General features: G+C 43.3%; 1 protein-coding gene across 2 annotated transcripts; it reads right to left on the minus strand.

The window, feature by feature from the left end:
* Positions 1 to 845: 845 nt before the first annotated feature.
* Positions 846 to 18,763, minus strand: kctd12b (potassium channel tetramerisation domain containing 12b). Of its 2 annotated transcripts, XM_063491620.1 has the most exons (3): positions 18,330 to 18,763; positions 17,218 to 18,239; positions 846 to 1,933 (listed from the first exon to the last, which is right to left on the minus strand). In XM_063491620.1, the coding sequence occupies exons 2-3, from the start codon at positions 18,059 to 18,061 to the stop codon at positions 1,362 to 1,364; spliced, it is 1,416 nt and encodes a 471-aa protein (XP_063347690.1). In that variant the 5' UTR covers positions 18,062 to 18,239; positions 18,330 to 18,763; the 3' UTR covers positions 846 to 1,361. The 2 variants fall into 2 exon arrangements, with proteins under 2 accessions (XP_063347690.1, XP_063347680.1); XM_063491610.1 differs by having other exon boundaries at positions 17,218 to 18,763.
* Positions 18,764 to 21,258: the final 2,495 nt, after the last annotated feature.

Raw genomic sequence — 21,258 nt, forward strand, 5'->3', positions numbered from 1 at the left:
ATTTTATCATATCCTCATACATTAAACCCTAGAACTGCACAGTGTGTACTTGCGTTTTTTAGTGCCTGTGAATAATCAGGAGCTAGAAACTGACAAAGTAGCATACTATGGCATACAAAGTAGAAGCAGGCACTCTTTAGATTTCAAATGTACACTTTAAAGCCCAGTTTAAGATTTAAGTTGTTTTTTTTTGTATAAATGTTAAATGCAGCATGTTACAAATGAGCTGCAGAGGTGGTGGCAGGCTGGTTTTCAAAGCAAGCCATTTCCCAGTTGCCAGTTTTATTGCTAGGCTAAGCTAAGCTAAGCTAACCACCAAGCTCCATACTGCGGGAGAGTCTCCTTCTCGTGTCAGAGTGAAAGCAAGTACGCACATTTTCCAGAATGATATTACTGCTTGTTAAATGGTTGAATACTACGATGTTCAGAATTAATTCACAAAGTAAATGTAAAATAAACTCTTTCCCCTCATTTTTATGGACTTAAATCATTTAGCCCATAATGGGACTACACTCACACACACACACACACACCTGGTAATTCATTAGTGCAGCTGGATGAGCATTTTATGTGGAGCAGATAGAGGAACAAATGGTACTGTGCATTGCTTCATGTAGTCATTATTGTCATTATTATTCCACATTCTGGCTGCCTGTAATTACCCACTTTCCTTCCTGGTACACCGCTTTCTCTTTCTGATTCCCCCCCCCCCGTTCCAACAGTGCGGGCTGGAAGATAATGTAATCACAAAAAGAACGAAATTGCAAAGCTTCTGAATCAGAGGCAGAAAGGAGTACTGTAGAAGGGCTTTGAAGACATACAGTTAATATTGATGAGATGAGACATTTTAGATGATTAGCACCAGAGATTTCACTTCTGTCTTTTATTTTTGCATCATTAAGGTCAAATGCCTAAAATTTCAAACTTTGCTTACATTTTCCAGTTGCTTGATCAGCGGACATGGTACAGGGAGAAGGGCAGAAAGCTCCAATTAATATTGTTTGACTGAGTGAAAAGAAAATGAGTCCAAATATGTTTTATATTCCAAAAAAAAAAAAAAGCTTGTGTGGGAAAAACATAAGTATGACTCACAATCTGGACGTGAATGTTTTCTATGCTGGGTAAACACATCAAATGTAGTGCATGTTTGCTAGACAAGCTCAGCTGGAGAACTATACTTTAGCAGTTCACTTCTGTTGGCATGCAAAAGCTACATTAGAGGTTTTTTGCTGACACTCTTCACAAAGTCAGAATCAAAGCGATGTAAATATAAAGCCCGAGTATGGCGCTAGCAGCATGTCCTCGCCATTGTTTTAAAGTCCTTGTCAGGTTTGCTCCTTATGATGCCACAGCAAAGCTCTCTATGCATTGTACTTCTTTAGCAAGTCCCTTTGCCAGTGCCTCTTGCGATCTGGAAAAACTTTGGGCATGCGGATCTTTTTAAAGTCCTCGATGCATTTCTTCAGATCCTCCTCCAGCATTTTCCTCTCATCCTCATCCTCATCCAGCCCAGGTGGGGGGCAGCCGTTCTCCCTGACGCTGGGACGTGGAAGCGTCTTTAGGTTGAGCGTGGTAGGACGCTGGGGGCTGTCAGCGGGAGGCGGCGATGGAGGAGAAGGAGGACTGGATGACGAAGAAGGTTTGGATGAAGGCAGAGGAAGGGGGAAGACCGGGGGTGATGGCAGTGGAAGGTCGGGTATGTCTGGCGCAGGAGGAGGAGGTGGGGGAGGTGTTAGGGGAGGAGGAAGCGGGTTTTGGAGGTCCAGTGTTGGGATGGTGCTGGTTTCAGGAAGGCTTTGGGTTCGGCCACTGCTGCTGGTTTCTGCTGTGGCTGACAGTGTAGGTGCAGCAGTGGGTTTAGAGGTCACTGCTTCAGTGGTAGTCACTGCTGGGGGGTCAGAGGTCATTGTCTTGGAAATATCTGATGAACTCCCTGTAGAAAAAATAAAAAAATATATTTATGAGCTAAATTTATGCTGATTTCAAATCTTTTCGTGCTTATAGTGAAATAAGAATATTGCTACTGTGTCTATACAATAGGCTACATATGTTCAGTAAATACACAGACAGATCCAGCTGATTAGCTTAGCTTAAAATCAATAGGGAGGGCATTCCAGAATACTAGTTCTTGCCTGAAAGACAGGAGGGCATAACAACCGCCCACATTCCTGTAATCATGGTGAGTTTGCCAGAAAAGTAATGTACACTATATATAAGTACTGGATTTGACTTGAGCACAGGTTAACTAGGTACCTTTAAAGGTGCCTGTAGGCGTAATTACAATCTTTGGACTCAGTCAGGCTTTGCTGTTTTCCTCTTTCTAGTCAGTATGCTAAAATAAGCTAAGCTAATCACTCTCTGGATCCAGCAATGCATTCGATTTACAGGCTTCAGAGTTGTACTGCTTTTCTCATTTGCCATTCACCGACAAGTGTTCCCATAAAAATGAAACGTATATGAATAACAAGCATTTACATTCAGATGTCTGCTCTGTTTGAATACAGGTCTCAGCCACCTGGGAAGCTTTCCACAAAAATTTGATTACATTTCACCTGCCTTTCTTTCTTTTTTTTTACTCCCTCTTCTTTATCAGAGTGTGTCAGTAGTGTGCGGCTGGCACAGAAACAAACACCTGAGTCTTCAGCGTTACAGTTTTTTGTCTCCAAGAGTACAAAAGTAAACACACGCTGGCACAAGAGCATGTAGGAGCATTATGGAGGCAGTAATTAGCAGAGAATGGAGCTCAGCGTGAGAGATGAGGAGAGTGGAGGGCAGTTTCACTGCATTTTTCAATTTTAAATTACCTTTGGTTGCATGACTGTTTATCTGTGAAGATAAATACTGGCACTGAACGGATGGCGTGAAACCTCCTGACCAAAAGCTTAAGAAGCTTTTTTTTTTTTACAGCGTGTTGATTTTTCATCTCATCTCTGTGTGAGAACTGAGGATGCTGCTGCTGCTGTGGCACTTCTTGGAAAAACTAGTGTGTGTACATTGTGTACCTCACGGTCTTTGAAAACCAATGTACCATTTTCAAATGCAGCTTCTATCTCTCTCCCTCTCTTTATTTATTTATTTTTAATGAAACCACTGAGCAAGCAATCAGCCTCTCCCTGCCCTTTTATTTTTGCTGCGTGCATGATGGCACACACACTCTGATTTGCTTGTGAAATCACAGAAAGCACCTGCGTCTACCTTAAAGTGAATGCGCTTAAAAATGTGTCTTCACTTTTATACTAATTTCACATTTTGACCACAGATAATGTTAAATCTCACTATATTGTATATTTGTTATGTATTCTCAAACTGTTTTGTCATGTGATCCACTTTGTTGAATATTATGTTCTTTCTTAGGCTGGACGTTAAACAGTATGAAGCATTTGAATGAGCAAAACATTTATCCCGTCATTCACATTACATGGGAGCAAGCTAAACACTGTGCTACAATACTACTCAGCAGGAAATGTTTTTCTTCTGCAGCAAGAGGTCTTTAAAATTCGAAGTTTGAACAGGTATTAGGAGTTCATAGCACAATGATCCAGGCAAACACAAACACAAATGTCGATATAGGGTTCTGACATGCCGTAATGCGCACACAGCTCAAGAGTTTTCAACCAGATTGGATTTGATACAACCACCAGTCCCGAGAGGAAAAATGTCTTTTCCATGAAGGGTAGCTGGAGGTTGCTGGCTCTCACAGGGTGAAAATGGTCCCAAGGAGGATGTTGCACCAAAACCTTCCTTTTGGTTGCTTGGAAATGGAGACCATTCATTTGCAAGTCTCAAATTGGTTGCCTCAGCACTGCAACCATTTTATTTTGAAGGAAAAAAGGCAAATGTGCCCTTTTCTGGTTTCTGCCTCACTTTGCACAGTTTAATTACCACTCGCAGAGTAGCTGGTGAGTGTTTGTAGGCAAGTTTGCATGGAAACTATGGTCAACCATAGCAATCATTAGTGATCAAAGCGTCCACAAAGTAGTTTTTACCAACTGCTTAGAAATGCACATCTTTCTGTTTTGATGGTGGTTGCCAGGAGGTCAACTACCAGCCTCCATGTCTGTTTGACTGGGGTTTTAGTGACTCCCATGAACCTCCAGCAACCACTTGCCAACCTGTCGAGGAATACACATTTTCTTCTCATAAACAGTGCTGGGTGGTCATGGACAGATGGTCTCTAGGGCTTTGTGATTTTTACCTTAGTCACTAAACCCACTTGTCACCATGACTGCCTTCTTCATCTATTTGATGCTCTCTTTAGATGGATGAGATAATCTGTCAAAGCCAATTATCTGCCTCCATCTGACCCTATGTTTATCATCCTCCTCTGCCATACCAATCCTCTGCATGTCCACCTTCACTACATCCATGAACTTCCACTGAGGTCTTTTTCTTTTCCTCCTCCCTGGAAGCGCCACCATCAACACTCAACAACTTTGTCCAATACATTCTCTATCACTTCTCTGCACATGTCCAAACCATCTCAGCCTTGCCTCTCCAACTTTGTCTCCAAACTGCTTCAAGCAGTCCCTCTGATGTACTCATTGCTAATTTAGTTCATCCTGATCACTCCCAATGAATATCTTAGCATCTTCAATTCTGCCACCTCCAGCTCCACCTCCTGTTTTTTTTTGTCTGTCCCACCATCTCCAAATCATACATCACAACAGGTCTCACTACCACCTTGTAAACCTTCCCTTTCACTCTTGCTGCTATCCTTGTGTCACAAATCACTCCAACACTAGTCTCAAAGATGCCCTTCTTCTTCTTCTTCTTCTTCTTCTTCTTCACCTCTCTAGCGCACTGTCTGTGGCTTTGGGTCATTGACCCAAGGTATTTAAATTCTTCCACCTTCACTAGCTCTGCTCCTTGCATACTCATATTTCCATGTGTCTCCCTCTCATTCACACACGTGTATTTTCTCTTGCTTTCATCGACTTTCATTCCTCTTCTCTCTTGTGTATACCTCGCTCCAGTGCATACCATAATTGTCACATGTCCAAAATGACAGACAAGTTAACGTCACATGGTTAGCCATCACATGACTGCAAGATCTCAGTGTGTGTGTTGATGCAACATGGATCATATTAAATAAGAAAGAAAAAGCATACTTGGACTGTTACCTTGGGGGTCTGACTTTTGGTATTTCCCATTCAAGAAAAGTCTACCAGTAACTGATGCAGAAAAAATGCAAAGGGGTGCAAAAATCCATCAAAATGCAAGAAACTAAGTGTGTGGAGCTCCAAATTTCCTGGGGGAAGACCCTGAGATCCCACAACTAATGTGTCTCCTTCCATTTACCAATGAAACCTACTCCTGTGATCACTCACATTTCCACTGGCTGTGAAGCATGCAGGTACAGTGCATGAAAATACAAATGAACAGTTAAGCACTCTCAAACATGTTCAGTGCAACAAGCACACATGTGCTCACACACACACACATATACACACACAGACATGTTCACAGACATACCATGACACACAACGGCCTGCACTGTTTCCTTCAGCAGAGCTTATCATTACGCTAACCAGCCTTACATAACGGCAAAAGCTGCTTGTGTCAAACGGAGGCGGCATGGCATATTCTCCCAGCTCCTTGGCTTTCTGAATACCTGAATGCGAGTGTGTGACAGAAAGTGCTCAATCTAGTGTGCGAGAGCAAGTCAGTGTCAGCTGTGTGTGCCTGGGCATGCATATATAAGCGTATGTGTGTGTGCATGTGTAGGTGTGCTTGCGCATGGGCAGATGGTTTGTGTGTGTGTGTCGTTATTCTGGGCATGAAAAGGAGGACGGCTAAAGACGGAGGGAAAGAAAGGATGTAGGGGGAGGAGGGAGCGGGGTAGAAAGATGTTCTCTGCTGTGTGTGCTTGTGCATTTGGTGCATTCAGTGTCTTCATGATGAATACATGTGTTTGTGGGCTTCCTGAACGTGGGAGTATGGGGGGCTTAGTAGTGTCAGAGGAGTAATCCACTGGGGGAAGGGCTCCGTGCTTTCCTCCTCCACCACTAAGCCTTATGGAGGAGAACAGCAAGAGAGTGCACTCAACCCTTTCCCTGGGCCACTTCTCCAGGGATATATGCAAAAGCTAGAGCTTTTTCGCACACATCACCCGCCCCACCTCCTTTTTTGCCTTTCCCATCTGTTCAGTGTGTCACATCCCTGCGTTGCCATCATTACTGCTATTAGCAACTCTAATGTGTCACTGTTGCCGGGGTTTATCACCTCTCTCTTACAAAACGTCTCCTCCGCTGTTTGTAATGCTGTCACCTGGATCTTTCATTTTGGTCAAATCAAAGCGCACCATTTATTCCCAAACGCAGACTAAATAAAGCCATGAAACAGCTTGTAGGGCCTTAAATAAAGCTGTGTTGATATTAACAGTCAATTGAAATAAAAATAAAGGATTTTCTTTGACTTGTGTAATTATAAAGAGGTTAAAAAAGGCAATGATAAATGTCAAATGGCTACTTGAACAAATCATCCTCATTATAAAATGCCCAGCTTTTGAGCAGAAATAAATATGTTTACATCGTGATGCAAAAAATGCTTTTAGTCTGTATGGCTAATTTACCCACTTTATAACAACAGGAGAGGACGTGATCCTTTTTAATTAGTAGTAATTTTTAATATTAGTGGCCACTTTGAGCGACAGGTAGCTGATACAGGTGGCTGTGTTGCTAGCTAGCTTCACCGCTACTGTTTGTTATGTTAATGCCTTTTGGACTATTTTAATGCAATAATATCAGACAAATAGCATGGCTCACTGTGTGGTTAACAGTTCTAAGAAGTCCATGTTCCATCTTTGGTGAGGTAAATACTGGGATTTTTATCAGTATGTTAGTAAGAACTGATTAGCTGGTATATGTGCCATATAGGCTCTGTTGACATTTTGCTAACCAAACATGCTAATGTTAGCTGATAACGCTCTCCGATAGCTGATGATTGCTAATTCTTTCCTTGTTGAAATGTTCACTTTTTGCTCCAAACACACCAATGTCACCATCAAACTAAAGTCAAGGCTTTAGTATGTTCACAGACTGCTGTGTGACTTCATGTTTGCGGCTGAAATCTGGGATCTGGGGAGGCCAATAGTTCTCGTGTGCATAGCTCAGCCTTTTCTCCCTGCTTTCCTTCTTTAAGAATGGCTTCTTGACAGCCACCCTGCCACTGAGACCATTTCTGATGAGGCTTTGATGAACAGTTGATGGATCAACTGATGATCTCTCAGGTCCGGTGTCAGGTCTTTGCTAGAATTGTGCCCTGAAGCTGAAGCGCACAGATGTTGCCATAACAAAGATGGGAAATAATGGCTAGAGGGAATCATCAGCAAGCTAAACCTCAAATTTCCATGCTACTAAAAGTTCACTGGACTGAATAATTTTATAAGTTAAATATTCAAGGGACAAACATCTGAAACTGCTAATGCTGTACATAGACAGCATGATAGATGGACTTTGTTTCCATTTCTAAAAACTAAGCCAATGCTGGTGTGCCTCAAATGTGTTTTCTTTTTAATGGCCAGGAGGGGGCTACTACTCTTTTTATAGAAAAAAAAATTGAGATCATGCTGAATAAAGCGCTATGTCTGTTTTACAAATTAAAAAAGATGTATATACACTCTATATAAGAGCTGATATCCCTGTGCTGATGTTGTTCCTGCCAGTGTTGCCAACTCCTCAGTAAGGAAAATCGCTATTGGTTGTCCTAAAAGTCGCTAGAAGTCGCTAAATGATGTCATCGCCTAATTTGCATAATTGGTCATGCTAATATAATCGTAACCTATGTTGTTGGAGAGAGAAATAACATCGTGGAAGAGACATAAAGTGAGTAAAAAACGTCCTAAATACATTTAGAATTTATTTAGAACTACAAATTAATTTTTTTTTTTTTTTTTAGCAATTATTGTTTTTTTTAATGTCACAATTCCAACCCTTCTCCTTTATCCGGGCTTGGACCGGCAAAAGTGACCCGAAATAGGCACTCTGGTGGAGTTACTTTGTGTGTGTGTGTGTGTGTTTATAAGTAGTTTTAAACCTTGTGATCCACAAAACAGCTTAACAGTAAAAGAAGAACTGACTGTGTTACAGTCAGTGCAGGTGCAGCGGCTTCACTCATGCGCAATTCATTTGCAGTTTGGACGCATAGGTGTGAACATCTCCTGCCCTGATAGCAGCTGGGGGAGGACTATCCTCCGGCCGTGAGCGCTTTGGACCGGGTGAGGTGCCCACGGCAGCACACGCTGCTTGTTGAGAGTAAAGAGCGACACGCGCTTTCACGTCAAAAAGTCGTCATAAATAAGTCTCCAATAACACCAGAAAAAGTCACCAGATTTGTTGCTAGTCGCTTTTTAGAAAAAAAAGTCGCGACAAAGTCGCTAAGTTGGCAACACTGGTTCCTGCATCATCATACTGTCTGTCAATGTCAATATAGTTGTGATGTCATAGCGTTGCGATGTTTATATTAAACTATCTTCTAGAAGAAATAGTAAGCATTTCAAGTGTTTTCTTTATTAATTTATACAATATAACAAATATTTTATCAAGTCAGATCAAATTTAGGTTGCTAATGTTGGTTTGCTAGTGATAATTTAAAAAAACAATAGCTAACTTCTTGGCTAACACTAACTGAATGCTCAAACAACATCATTAGCAAGTTGCAATATTGAACCTGGAACATGTGCATTTTCATTGGTTTCACAGTGAGAAGTGTTCTACCCTCATCAAGTTTAGTTTCATAACAACAAAATGGTGATGGAGACAATGTTCAATATGAGGCTTTTTAACAGCAGGTGACATCATAGTGGCTGCAGCCATCTTTTACACTGTCTGTTAGTAGCCTATGTTTACGATATGTTGGTTTGTTGAAAAAAAGAGGAAAAATTTTCATATTGCACTGGCTTTAAAGTCCCTAAATGCTTTGTTGTGCTTGGATGTTTCGTCAAAATATATCTGCTACTCACACAAGGTCAATTAATAAAAATTTAATTGAAATCCTAAAAACAGTAGATGAGTGTAGAACAAAGCTGCGTATCAGCAGCCACTGAATTGGCTTAAACACGACCGGGTCAATCAGCCTGCGGGTACTTTTTAAAATTCACTGCGACCGCTGACAGATGTCGTGGCCTGAGGATGGAGAGACTGGCAAACAAGAGGACATCATCATCTCCATGGAAACGCCACAATGATGTGCAGGAGCCAGAGCTGCACAAATGCATAGTAATGTCTCTCAGACTGAGAGGAGCATTTTATCCTTTGTGGAGATGTACATATGGCTGTATCCTGCTGTTTCAAAGGAAACTGCACGCTACATAGTTTTGCCAATTGCAGCATGTTCCATATCTAATTACCTCGTATTCAGCTCAGATTTCCATCTCTGTTTTGTCAAACGATCTGCATGGTGCCTAATGACAGTGCGAGCGTCGCCTCCTACAGTCGCCTCTTTCATTGTCCTTTTTATCTCTGATTGACGACAAGCAAATACATACGGGGGTGTAATCAGACATAGTAATATTCTATTCTTCACATCAACTTTACATGCTGGGGAATAAACAGAGCTGCCTATGTCAAAATCACTGGAGTGCGCTCACAAGTCTCCGAGCAATTACAAATCTGTCAATCTGCATAATGTGGAGGAAATGCCTGATGTAAACAGCTGGAGACCAGAGAGTTGCTGCTATGTAAGAAAACTTAAAAAGGGGAGTAAAGGTCAGAGGAAAGAGAGGGTGAAATAGTGGGAAAAGTTTGGAACAAATTTACAAGCGCTAAATGACTAACAGATACGGTGTTTCACTGCATTTAGAAAAGACCAGAACATTTTTCTTATTTCTGCATGCTCGCACGTATTCAGTCTGAGTGTCTGCCGACTCTTTATCTTCGCTTTCCTTTCAAAACCCTGAGCTGCTACCTGGCTCCCACAGGGCATAACCAGCCTGCCTAAGCACCCTAAAGTCCATCCTGGCACCCCTCAGCTCCTGCAGCTACTGTGCCACCTGCTTCCTCTTTCCTCCTGCCTGCTTTCAGCAAAGTCCAACCCTATCCTGGGCTGCAGCACTAAGACCAATCCTGACTGTTCAGATTACTGATAATTAGAGGGACAGATTAGAGCCCAAGTCTCCAGATGGCCAAGGTGAATCCCATTCTAACGACAGCACTCACAGACACATTTACAGCTCACTGCTGAGCTCCTTTAGACCAGCACAGACACAGAAAACGCTCAGTCGCATGTTTTTTCCAGTTCTGTCATTAATGGATGGCATGAAAATCAAATTCAACAAATTTGAATAATTCGCTGTTGAGAGATATTTGTTTGCATAGGAACATTGGAATAGATCATTTTATTCCTCAAAATGGATAAACTAAGCCCGATTACCAAAATGCAATATAAAACTTTAAAAACACTGTAGTATACCCTTTATAATAAATGTATTTATAAAGGGTGGGGTTAATACACCTGAATTTATTGCAGAATAAGAACAAACAGGGATTCTAGAGATATTAGTAGAGAAACATAATACAGCTCTATATTGGTCTTTACTCTCGGTTGACTTTTAAAGAGATATATCCAGCGAGCAGCACTTCACTGGGCGAAAATGCCCGAGGAGATTGGCCAGACTGCTTTGAGCTTAAGCACAGCAACAGCATAACCACTCGTCATAACTAAGGTATGCAGAAGAGCATGGCTGAATGCACAACACAGCCTTAAAGCACAGGCTCAACAAAATTGGACCATGGAAAAACATTGCCTGGTTTGATGTGTCCCAGAATTTGGTGTAATTGGCATGAAAGCATGGCTCCGTCCTGCCTTGTATATCAATGGTTCAGGCTGGTTCCCAAAGCTCACATCAGCTTAAAGTGGTTTCTAGCAAGGTGTACAGGAGTACCTGCGGTGGCTACTAGAGTTAAAATGGCCCATTAATACTTATTTATTAGAGTTAATATCAGCATTTTGTTAGTACCTGATTAAAAAACCACGGGACACGATAATGGCAGTTGTTACCCAACTAGGCTCTTGGTGACACATCAAAGAAACACCTGACGCCATGGCCTCTGCAGTGAAAGGATTTGGTGGCTCTATTATGCTGAACTAGACATTTTACTGGTGTGGTTTGCCCCCCGAGAGGAACGTGTCATTACAAATCTGTACAAAGTTTTTCTGAGCGATCATTATTATCCTATCATTAAAAGTTTCTATCACGATGGCAGTCCTCTTTCCCAGAATGACAACTCCCCCCGTCTATAGGGCACGCGGGTTCACTGGTTTGATGAGAATGAAAATGATATGAATTATATGCTTCACAGTCAGCAGAGCTCAAAATAATTAAACACCTACGGGAGATTTTGTACCAAGTGTTAGTACTGTCCACCAGCGCCATCAAAACACAAAATGAGGGAAAATCTTTTGATTTAACTGTGTTGATTTTTCCAGGAAAGTTACAGACCCTTGGAGAATGAATGCCAAGAAGTACTGAAGTTACTACTAAAACACTTTGTACACTAGTCTTCCCTTTAATTTGTCAAGTTTTACGTAAAATAGAATCATTGCATTGCTTTTAACATGCCGATTGAGGCCAAGTGTTGCAGGGGAAGTCAAACAGACACTTAACTGTTTTCTCTGCTGGTTATTGCCACAGCTTCCGCCCTGCCTTTCCCAATCCAATCTATTACGTCTCCATTTTGGCCTAATCGTGCCTCTTTTCTTTTAAAATTGCTCCTGCCTCGTCACATATTTATAGTCTCCCTGGGACTGTATATGCCAAGCTAAGCTTTGCCACTTCAGTTCTTCCTTCTTGTTGCTTACACTTATCCTACAATTTCCCCCTTGACACTTTCACTTACTATACAACTTATATCGTGCTTCTTCATTCCACTCATGCTCTTGTGAGCAAGAGCATGAGTGGAATGAAGTCTGTGTCTGCACAGAAAACTGTGTCTGTGTCTGCACAGAGCCATCATTTCCGTGTTGGAGAATTGCACCGACAAAGGGAAAAACAAACTGGCAATGCAGGGAGAGAGATGAGATAACAGTACTGTAAATCAGTAGTGATCCCAGGTTGTCGCTCCCCCCTCTGGCTTCCCCCCTGACGTGACCATCTCCTGTCCTAGCACAATGAAGTCCCTCCCGTCCCCCCCTCCCCTGTCATTCGGGGTGAAAATGTTTTGTGACAGCTGCTCTCTGTAGGAGCTGAGAATGAGGGGAAGCCAGGCATGTGGAGAAGCTGGAGGCCAGAGTGATACAAGTGAATAAGGTACACATCTGGCTCGGTGCCTGACTCACTATAAATAGCCCAACACACACACAATGAGACCAAGAAGCCCCAAGTCAGTGTTACTGTACTCCCTAAATGTTGGCTTGCATGGCAGCAATAGCGAACAAGGGGTGAACACACACACACAGACATTTTGATGGAGAACACAGCGGTGCACCTCAGGCCGCTGCTCCCTGCTACACCCCCCGCCCAGGTTGGTCAGTGCTACTCCAAGGTAATTATCAGCAATGATGTTGTTCTATATGAGCATGTTCTTCTCTTTGTTTTAATTGCCATCAAGAGAGGAGGAGGGAGGTAAATGCCTTATTTGCCTGCTAATGCATTTTTAACTGTTCTCAAAGAAGAGTGAAAACAAGGCAGCCGATTAGATCTAAAACCTCACGGCCCAGAGTCAAAATCCTGGCACGGGAGTTGTGTTGCACATCTTCTCGTAGCAACTTCCCTCTCCCTGCGAGCGCGCGCGTCCGTGTGAGCGTGCGTTTAGAGATGCCAACTGCACACTCAGCATGTTTGTGTGAGAGGGAGTGGACCTCAGTTGCACTGACGCACCCGAAACTGAGGCCTGTCCAACCTGTCATCCAAAAAAAAAAAAAACTCCACACGAGCATAAAGGCGACAAAACAAAACAACAAGAGCCAAATTATCCTGGCAGACAGATCCAAAAGCAGACGAGGCAGTGAGACATAAACAAGTACAGCCACATGGCTGCAGCTAAAGGCTCAGAATGAACAGGAACAGCAGCTTTCAGACATCTGATGGCGCACTGAACTCTAAGGTGCTGAGAAATTGACTCACTCTTGTCTTGTCACTCTTGCACATGCAATATGTCTCTCCCCGAAAAAGAAAAAAAAAAGATGTAGTCTAGGAATCTTGGCTAAGTTTAGTCAGCTTAATGGTGAAGTTCATGAATCACAAACAGATGATAAAAAATACTGTTTCTTCCTTATGGTAAAGATCAACAACCCCCCATTTGTGCTGGTTTTATGCTACAGATTGATAGTGATAGCAACTATACTGAGTGCGCTCTTGATTCTGCAGTGTATCCCTTGGGTGCAGTGTGACTGAATCTCTTTGGGGGTGCTGATGGAGCTGACAGGCCGCAGAGGAGCATCTTACAGCACAGTCCTCCCCTTCTCCAAATAACAGGAAGAGAGATCAGATGGGAACACCGAATCCTTGTCAAATAAATACCCCCGCGGTCTACCAAATATCTATCTCTCCGTGCCCCATTTTCCAATCCCCATTTCCTTTGACGTGCATCTGTTCCTGTTCTCTTCTGCCTCCTTCCCCTCTTTTTCCAAATAGAGGATGCAATGACCCAGCTGGCTCCGAGACAAGGATCATCCTCAGAGAGGGAAAAGAGATGGGGCCAAAGCATGTTGTCATGTAGAGCAGCCTACAGTAGCAAAAGCTTGGGTCAAATCACTGCCTGAAGGCACGCAGAGAAGCCAGTCTCGCACTCATTCTCGAATCCTTCGACTTTAGTGACAAATGAGTCCTCATAAATGTGAAAATCTGCGCTTGAAACGACAAATGATTGATTTCAGTTGATAATTTGTTGTGTGACAAGCTGAAATTTTGCAATCTGCTGCGTTTCCCCCCCCCCCAAAACATGAAGAAGCAAAAGGTCATGGTAAAATATCTTTATTGTGACACTCTGAATATGAATAGGCATACCGTGGCGACACAGTGAGAACCTGCTGCCTTTGCAAGAACACGAGCAGACAATGCTACACTTTTCAACCACGTTTCACAAGACATAAAAAAAAAGAGAAAAAAAAAACACCACTGAATTTCACCACGCACATTTCGTCTGGCCTGTGGACCTTGCTGCTCTGAATGTCAGCGTCTGAATGTCAACGCTTCCACGCATCTCGCTGCTGCTGAATGTTGAATCTCAAGGAATTTGCGCTGACGAAAGGCGGAAAGGTTAAGGAGGCCAGTGCCTGAAATTTCACACGAAGGCATGTTTCTCCATGCTTGTGCTAATGACTGACCTTGGCACTCCCGTGTTGCTGTAGTCTGCCGGAGGACAGTGACAGAGGAATGCTGCCTGTGACTGTGTTTATTTGGGCTGGAGAGACACTGCAGGCACAGTATTGTCCTGGTCTCTGAGGATTTGTCATGCATTCCAGAGCAGGGGGGGGGGATTTTTTTTCTCCCTGAATTAGAGAGCAACATAAATTTTTCACAAAGTTTTGTGAAGCTCATTAGCTATGCTTTTATCTAGGCCAGAGTGAGATCAGGTTTAGAGGTCTTATACTAAGATAATTAGCATGTGATAATCGCTAGGTAGAGAACTTCTGAGACAGAGTTTATAAAATGACACGTGACTGCCTCACATACATAACCCTTAAGTCTGGTTGTTGTTCGAGTGTAAATTATGACACCTTGGCCCTCAATGAAAATACTTTGTACTTATATTGTATTTTGCTGTTGTTTTTTATTGGTGACACACAAAAATGATTTCTAGTCTCTCAGAAATGGATAAACTGTTGCTCTGCGGGAGGACGTAAATACTACGGAGTCCTGAATTTTAGATCCAATCTTTAAGATTTTGACTGCACACAGAAATTAGGTCAATTATTTGCAACAAAATAAGGGTTTTCTAATCTGCTTGGACAAGGCCTGTTATCTGTGCATGTCCTCGTTTCTATCCTGGCTCAGATTTTTTGGTCAAATGTTCCACGCAAGTCCAGGCTGAAGAGAAAAAAAAGAGGGTAAAAAAAAGTGGAAAAGCAGATGGAAGGATGGAGGACATTGTGCCTGAGGGCTGAAAATTTCATACGGAGGAGAGTTTGTGTCCAAGGACATTTCCCCTGATGGGAAACGCTGAGATGAAAATTTGAACGGCTTTACTTGTGATTGACTTGCATTGTCACCGAAAATTAAAATGTGAAACTGCGGTAATGGGAAGCCATGTGCTATTTTCATCATACTTTGTGCTCCCTGGTATTCAAAAAGAAAAAAGAAAAAAAGAAATAACCCCCCCTTTTGGGGGTTAGGAATGGAAATACAAGCAGGATAGAAAGAAAGCATATTTTATTTGACAAATCAATTTGTTTGGTGGAACACTTTTAATATCAGTGTTGTCTACGCCTGCAGCGACACACTGCAGCAGGGTCTAACAGACTGACTCGGATGTCAACAACACTTCATCACACTGAAACACAATATAGCAATTTCTAGACATTTCAGAATACATTTATTACAACTGTCAGACACACTAAAAAGTCGACACCTTGTCGCACGGGTGAACTCTGCATTGCGCTGCCTGTTCCCCAAACAGTTTTAAACAAAACCTCTTATTTGTCCTCGTTTTGAGCCATTTCTGCATTTTCCTGTAATCTGATGAATCCTTTGTTGGATTTAAGTGTCCCAAGTTTATTTTAGTCTGAGGTATATGATGTGCAGACCCGTCCTGAGGCTGTATCTGGATCTTGTGCTCCTTTTAGAGCCGACTGTGAGTTACTGAAAGTTACACGCGCTCACTATAAGCTGCCATTGCTACAGTGGTGAGAAAACACTGGGCTTTGGCTGGCTACAGCAAATCCTACCCTTTCTCGCTGGTATTCACTTACAGAAGGAGTGAGCTATAGTCAAATACGCAGCCGCTTCAGCTAATACTGAGTATTAAGAATAACATTGTTGATTACAGGACATCCAAAGATCTGCTGTGATGACTGCTGATTTCTTCTCACGCAAATAACAGGAAGTAATGTGTAAGCCCATTCTGACATGTGACCGGCTGTGGAAAATAATTATCTTTAAGATGTAATTGAACAAATAAATTTCAAAGAAGCACAATAAATGAAAAAGGAGCAGTGGACCATGAGTGATGTAACACCTTCCATCTTCTCTGCCCTATCAGTGTGGGTGATTAAAATACTGAAAGCTCCACTGCACAGTCAATACACACACCTTTTTTCCCCCTCTCGTTCTCTGTCTATAAGATCTCTTGATATTTGAGCTTTAATAGTTTTTCAACATTTGCCACACAACCCGTTTTCTTTCTTTCTTTCTTTTTGGGGGGGGAAAGGAGACCTCTGCACAACTTCAATCTGCTTTTTCTGAAAAAATAACTTCACTGCAGTCTTTTCTTTTCCATTCACTCCAAAGCAGCAGAACAGATTAACTATGGCACGTTTCCAAACCACACGGACATGGTACTGGACACATTTAATAAAAACTAAAGGAAATTAGATTACACTTCCTTTGTGTGTGTGTGTGTGTGTGTGTGTGTGTGTGTGTGTGTGTGTGTGTGTGTGTGTGTGCGTGTGCTGGGGTTTCTCACGTCCCTCAAGGCTGATAAGATGTCCAATTATTTGGTAATTTAGTTCAAAGGAGCAGGAGACAGTCCGATCTGCTTGAGTAAGCAGGCAAAATATAGCACTGTACATCACGGCAACTCTTTGAAGCCCTTTCACTTATGCCCTTATGACTGGTTCAGTAGTCATATAGACACACTGGTGTTTTTTATTCAACAAAATTAGCTCTTGGATACAGTATTGTGCTTTAACCAAGGCATATGCACTATATAGAGAGTACAAAAAGGGAATAGAAGGTATCAGTCTCTGCAGGAAAGGCTGTGGGGTTGCTGTGGTTCAGGGCTGGGGACTACAATAGATGGAGTGGCGGCGGCTTAAGCAAGGGCAAAAGCTTGGCCTGAGGATGAGGGGGGGAGGGTGAATTTGGGGTTGAAGGGGAAGGCTGCAGGTTCGATCTGCAGAGAAGGTATGAAGAGTCAGAGCAGCGGCCAGGTACTGTTCACAGGATAAAAGCTGGAGGCTGTAAAGAGAGATGGAAGGGCACAACATCTACAGTACATCTACTGGTTCAGAAGCCATCAGAGAGAGAAAGACAGGATGGCTGGAGGCTGGAGGGGGGGGGGGGGGGGGTTCTTGGATACAGGGTGAGGGGACCGGGGAAACAAAGCCGATAGTCTCACTCACGGTAGAACACATATTCAGTGTAGCTGGTCCAGATCTTGTCGTCCGTCTGCTCGTGGGCAAAGGCGCAGGTTCCTGTGGAATTGCAGGCCACCATGTGAAAGCCTGCATCTGCCAGCTTGTCAAAAGCCTGCTCCAGGAAGGTGAACTTGAGATAGTAGCGGGATGTATAGCGCTCAGGGGGGCGGTCCGGGTCCCGGCTCTCGTTCAGCGTTTCCCCAAACACCTCTTTAGCCAGGGAGGTCTTCCCGCACACCATGATCCGTGCCACTCGGCGAAATTTGGCATCCGTGTGGCTGTCGCGCCCCAAGGTGTAGGAGCCTCGGTAGCCAATAGTGATGAACCCAGAACGTTTGCCATCCATGGCGCCGGGCACCAGGCTGGCACAGGCAGCAGCAGCAGCACCCAGAGAGCCGAGGTTACGGGAGGTGTCAGTCCCAGGTGAGGAGTCCTCTGTGTCACTAGGACATCCCTCATCACCAAGGGAGTTCTGTTTGCTGATTTTGGGTGCCAGAAGCTTGACGAGCTCTGGCAGGTTGAAGAACTCAGCCTCTCTCTGCAAACGACCGCGCTCTGGGAAGTGGTCTGGAAGGACCAGCTGCTGGTCGCGCATGTAGTCCAGGATGTAACGAAACAGGAAACCATCACGGTCTACAAAGAAGCGCCCCTTTGTGTCCCTGGCCAGTCCTTTGGCTGACTTTTGAGTAAACATCTCCCACAGCAGAGAGTCTGGCACGCTTGTGAGTGTAGAGTAGCGGGTTATGTACACCTGCCCACCAACATTGAGCTCTATGATCTCTGGGAAGGGTATCTCCTCTGCAGATATGCCACTATCTGGCAAAGCCATGTTCCACTCCTGCCACGCTCGTCCACTTAGATGCAACTTTGAAAAACTTGTTTTAGTTAAAGTTCAAATTGGGGAGCACTGGAACTGTTTCCAAGCCTTTCACGGTCAATGGTGTGTGCTGCTTGGCTGCCAAAATTCAGGTCCTGTGCTATCGGAGCGCTGTACTATTTGTCAGCTCCTAAAAATATGAAAAAAAAAAAAAGCTCGCATAAATGCTTTAAGCTGCCACACTGCTTCTAATCTAACTACAGCTTTTTCATTTACTTACTAAAACATAGCGCAGTGATTCAGGAAGCGGCGACTGGAGCCGTTATGTCCATGTCCTTTACGCGCAGGTAGACGTGTAGCTTGAGCATGAGATTCTGCTTTCCGTACCAGCTCTCTGGTCGGGAAATGCACCATTTGCACAACTACTCATTACGACTAGTCTTGGTCTAATCTCGTTCGGGTGTCCTGGCGCAAACAGGATCAGGTGGCCCAACTTCAATAATGCGTTTTATAGTAGTCCGGCTCTAAAGGTTCTATTGTTGTTAAAATCCACGCGAAGAAGAGGAAGTTCCCAATGTAGTGAGAAGCTATGACAGTAAATAAAAAGATCTCATTCGTCTCCATCCCTTTACGCGCGCTGGTCTTCTGCTCAGCCTCTCCGCTCCGGTGTCGTCTCGTGCCAAACTGTAACTTAACTGCATCGTAACGGTGGACACGGCGTTTATCTCTTACGGTTAACCACGCCCCACGGTGACGCGCCTCTGCCGTGATTCAGCTCAAAAAACACCCAGTCTTCCAAGAACAAGCCGACAGCACCTTTCCGTGATTCTCCCAGTGGAGTCGCGGTTATGATTGTGCGATTTGACTCCAAGTTGTCCTGTAATGGTCGGTTTTTATCAGTGAGCTAGACCTGACTAAACAGCCATCTAAACGCCGAACTGCACCACTGCCCGAACCTTATATTTGCCAGGGTCACATTCAAACCCTCCCGCTTTCTTAGAAAATTCTTATATTGCTTGATGCCATAATTTTTGGCACCGCTCGCAGTGATCAGTGTGGTCACTTTGCGCGAGAAGGATGGGATAACAGCGACATCTAGTGAGCACTCTAAAGGAAACAGTTTCCCTAAACACTAATAACAACTTTTAAAGTCTGATTATAGAGATATAAAGAGTTGTTATTGGAGACAGTGCGCTGTAGTCTAAATATCTTTTCACTCAGAAATCTGCACATTTGAACCTCGCTGTGCACAATGATTTACAAGCACAGTTTGGCTCACTGCTGCTCTTCTGCAAGGTGGAAAGCTTCTCTGTGCTCAGCTGAGATCTGAGTTACTGTGATGTGACCATGCAGCTTGCACGGCTATGAAACTGAAACTAGAACCCACCAGCAGCCCATATCACACAGGGTTTTACTAAAGTAAGACACAGAGTGCATGGTCACAAATAGATGTGGTATTTACTGAATCATCTATTTTATAGTGTAAAGGCATGCATCTATACAATATCAGAAGTGCATTTTGCAGGTTTTAAAACTATATAGTGAGTACTATATCTGAGTATTTCAGATCTACTGGGATTGTCCCACACATCCGACTCTAGTGTTTACAGATGATGATCCAAAAATAAGATAGTATCCAGCTGTTCCCTGGGTGAGAATGCCCTGTTGAGAGAGAATATCTAGACTGTTTTGAGCTGATAGAAAGCCAAAAGTAGCTCCTCCGCATACAGTGTTGCAACCAACGTATGCGGAAGAGCATCTCTGAACACAGAACATGTGCACCACACTGAGTGCCACTTCTGTCAGTTAAGAACAGGGAACTTGAAGCTATAGTTTGCTCACCAGAATTGGACAACAGAAGACTTGCTTGCTCTGATGAATCTCAAATTTTGGAAACTCAGGTGGAAGGGTCAGAATTTGGTGTAAACAACATGAAAATATGAATCCATACTGACTTGCATCAATGTTTAAGGCTGCTGCTGCTGCTGCTGGTGGTGGTGGGGTAATGGTGTGAGGGAAGTTTCCCTGCACACTGGTCCACTGTGTGCACTTAGTTCCAGCTGAGCATCATTTAAAAACCAAAACCTGCCTGAGCATTGCTGCTGATGTCCATCCCTTTGTGACCAGAGTGTACCGTTCTTCTGATGGCTGCTTCTAGCAGAATAACATACCATATTAAAAAGCCCAGATCAACCTTTCCTTTTATTGAACCAGTGAGAAAATGTTGCATTCAAAGAATTGACCCTTAACTTTCTGGTATGTTGAAATTATCCCACTGCACTGACTAGACTGTTATGGGGCTTCATCCTCATTAAAGTCACGTAGGAAAAAAATGTCATCTGAAATTATAATTGCACTTCCCAGCTTTTAAACATATTTCTTACTGAGTAATCATCAAAGTTTAAAGACGCCAGTAGGTAGCACAGACTCGTGTAGCCAACAGGCTACCTAATCTCTCTCCCTGTCTTTTCAATTTCGGCTGTGTCCACCACACAGACCCTTCACTGACAAATAAGCAGGCCAATTTTGCCTCTTTCCAAGCAATCTGGCAGTAATTTCCCCAAGGGCCTTTGGTCTCCAGCTGGCTTTCTGCGCAGCAGCCTCACGCAACAGTCTGGATTGGACGACTCCGGTTATGTGGGCCACCACAGGATCTGGAGGTAATGTGGCAGTGCTGTCTGCCAATGAAATGAGTTGATGAAGCGGTCCCGGCTCCATTTGCTGTTCATCTTCACTGAAATATGCAACAGCAATATGCTGCCTAACACCAGAGTCCTGTGGAGTCCAGACTAAATTATATCCAACATAAAACGCTCCAGTGCAGAACCACATCTAAATATTTGGAGTTATTAACTCCTACTGAACCATGCCAGCGATTGAAAATGACTCTGTTAATATAAATACAGTATTTGTGCATGAATCAAAACCTTTCCCCCCCTTCCTTTTACTGCCCATTTCATCATTCCAATCACATCTATGCAACAGACATCTACACTGATCCTGAAAACTAGGAACAAAAATGACTACATCAAATAAATTAGTTTGACCTTCTGCAACGGTTGGATTATCTGTGTACGTCTGTCAATTCTCATAACACTGATGGCCGTCTGAGGCTGTTAGGTGTACTCTGCGTGTGTTTGATGCTCCGCTGATTTAAAATGGGCAGAGAAGTGGCTCGCACACCCGTGGGAGAGAGAGGCAGAGGTTTA

The sequence above is a fragment of the Pelmatolapia mariae genome, linkage group LG2 (genome assembly GCF_036321145.2).
Source record: "Pelmatolapia mariae isolate MD_Pm_ZW linkage group LG2, Pm_UMD_F_2, whole genome shotgun sequence".
Taxonomy (NCBI): Eukaryota; Metazoa; Chordata; class Actinopteri; order Cichliformes; family Cichlidae; genus Pelmatolapia; species Pelmatolapia mariae.

Bases quoted from the DNA above. Each gene is read 5' to 3' on its own strand.
- kctd12b (XM_063491620.1), bottom strand. From the start codon at position 18,061: ATGGCTTTGCCAGATAGTGGCATATCTGCAGAGGAGATACCCTTCCCA. The intron at 1,934-17,217 runs GTGAGTGAGACT...TTTTTTCTACAG, and splicing joins CACTGAATATGTGTTCTACC to GGAGTTCATCAGATATTTCC.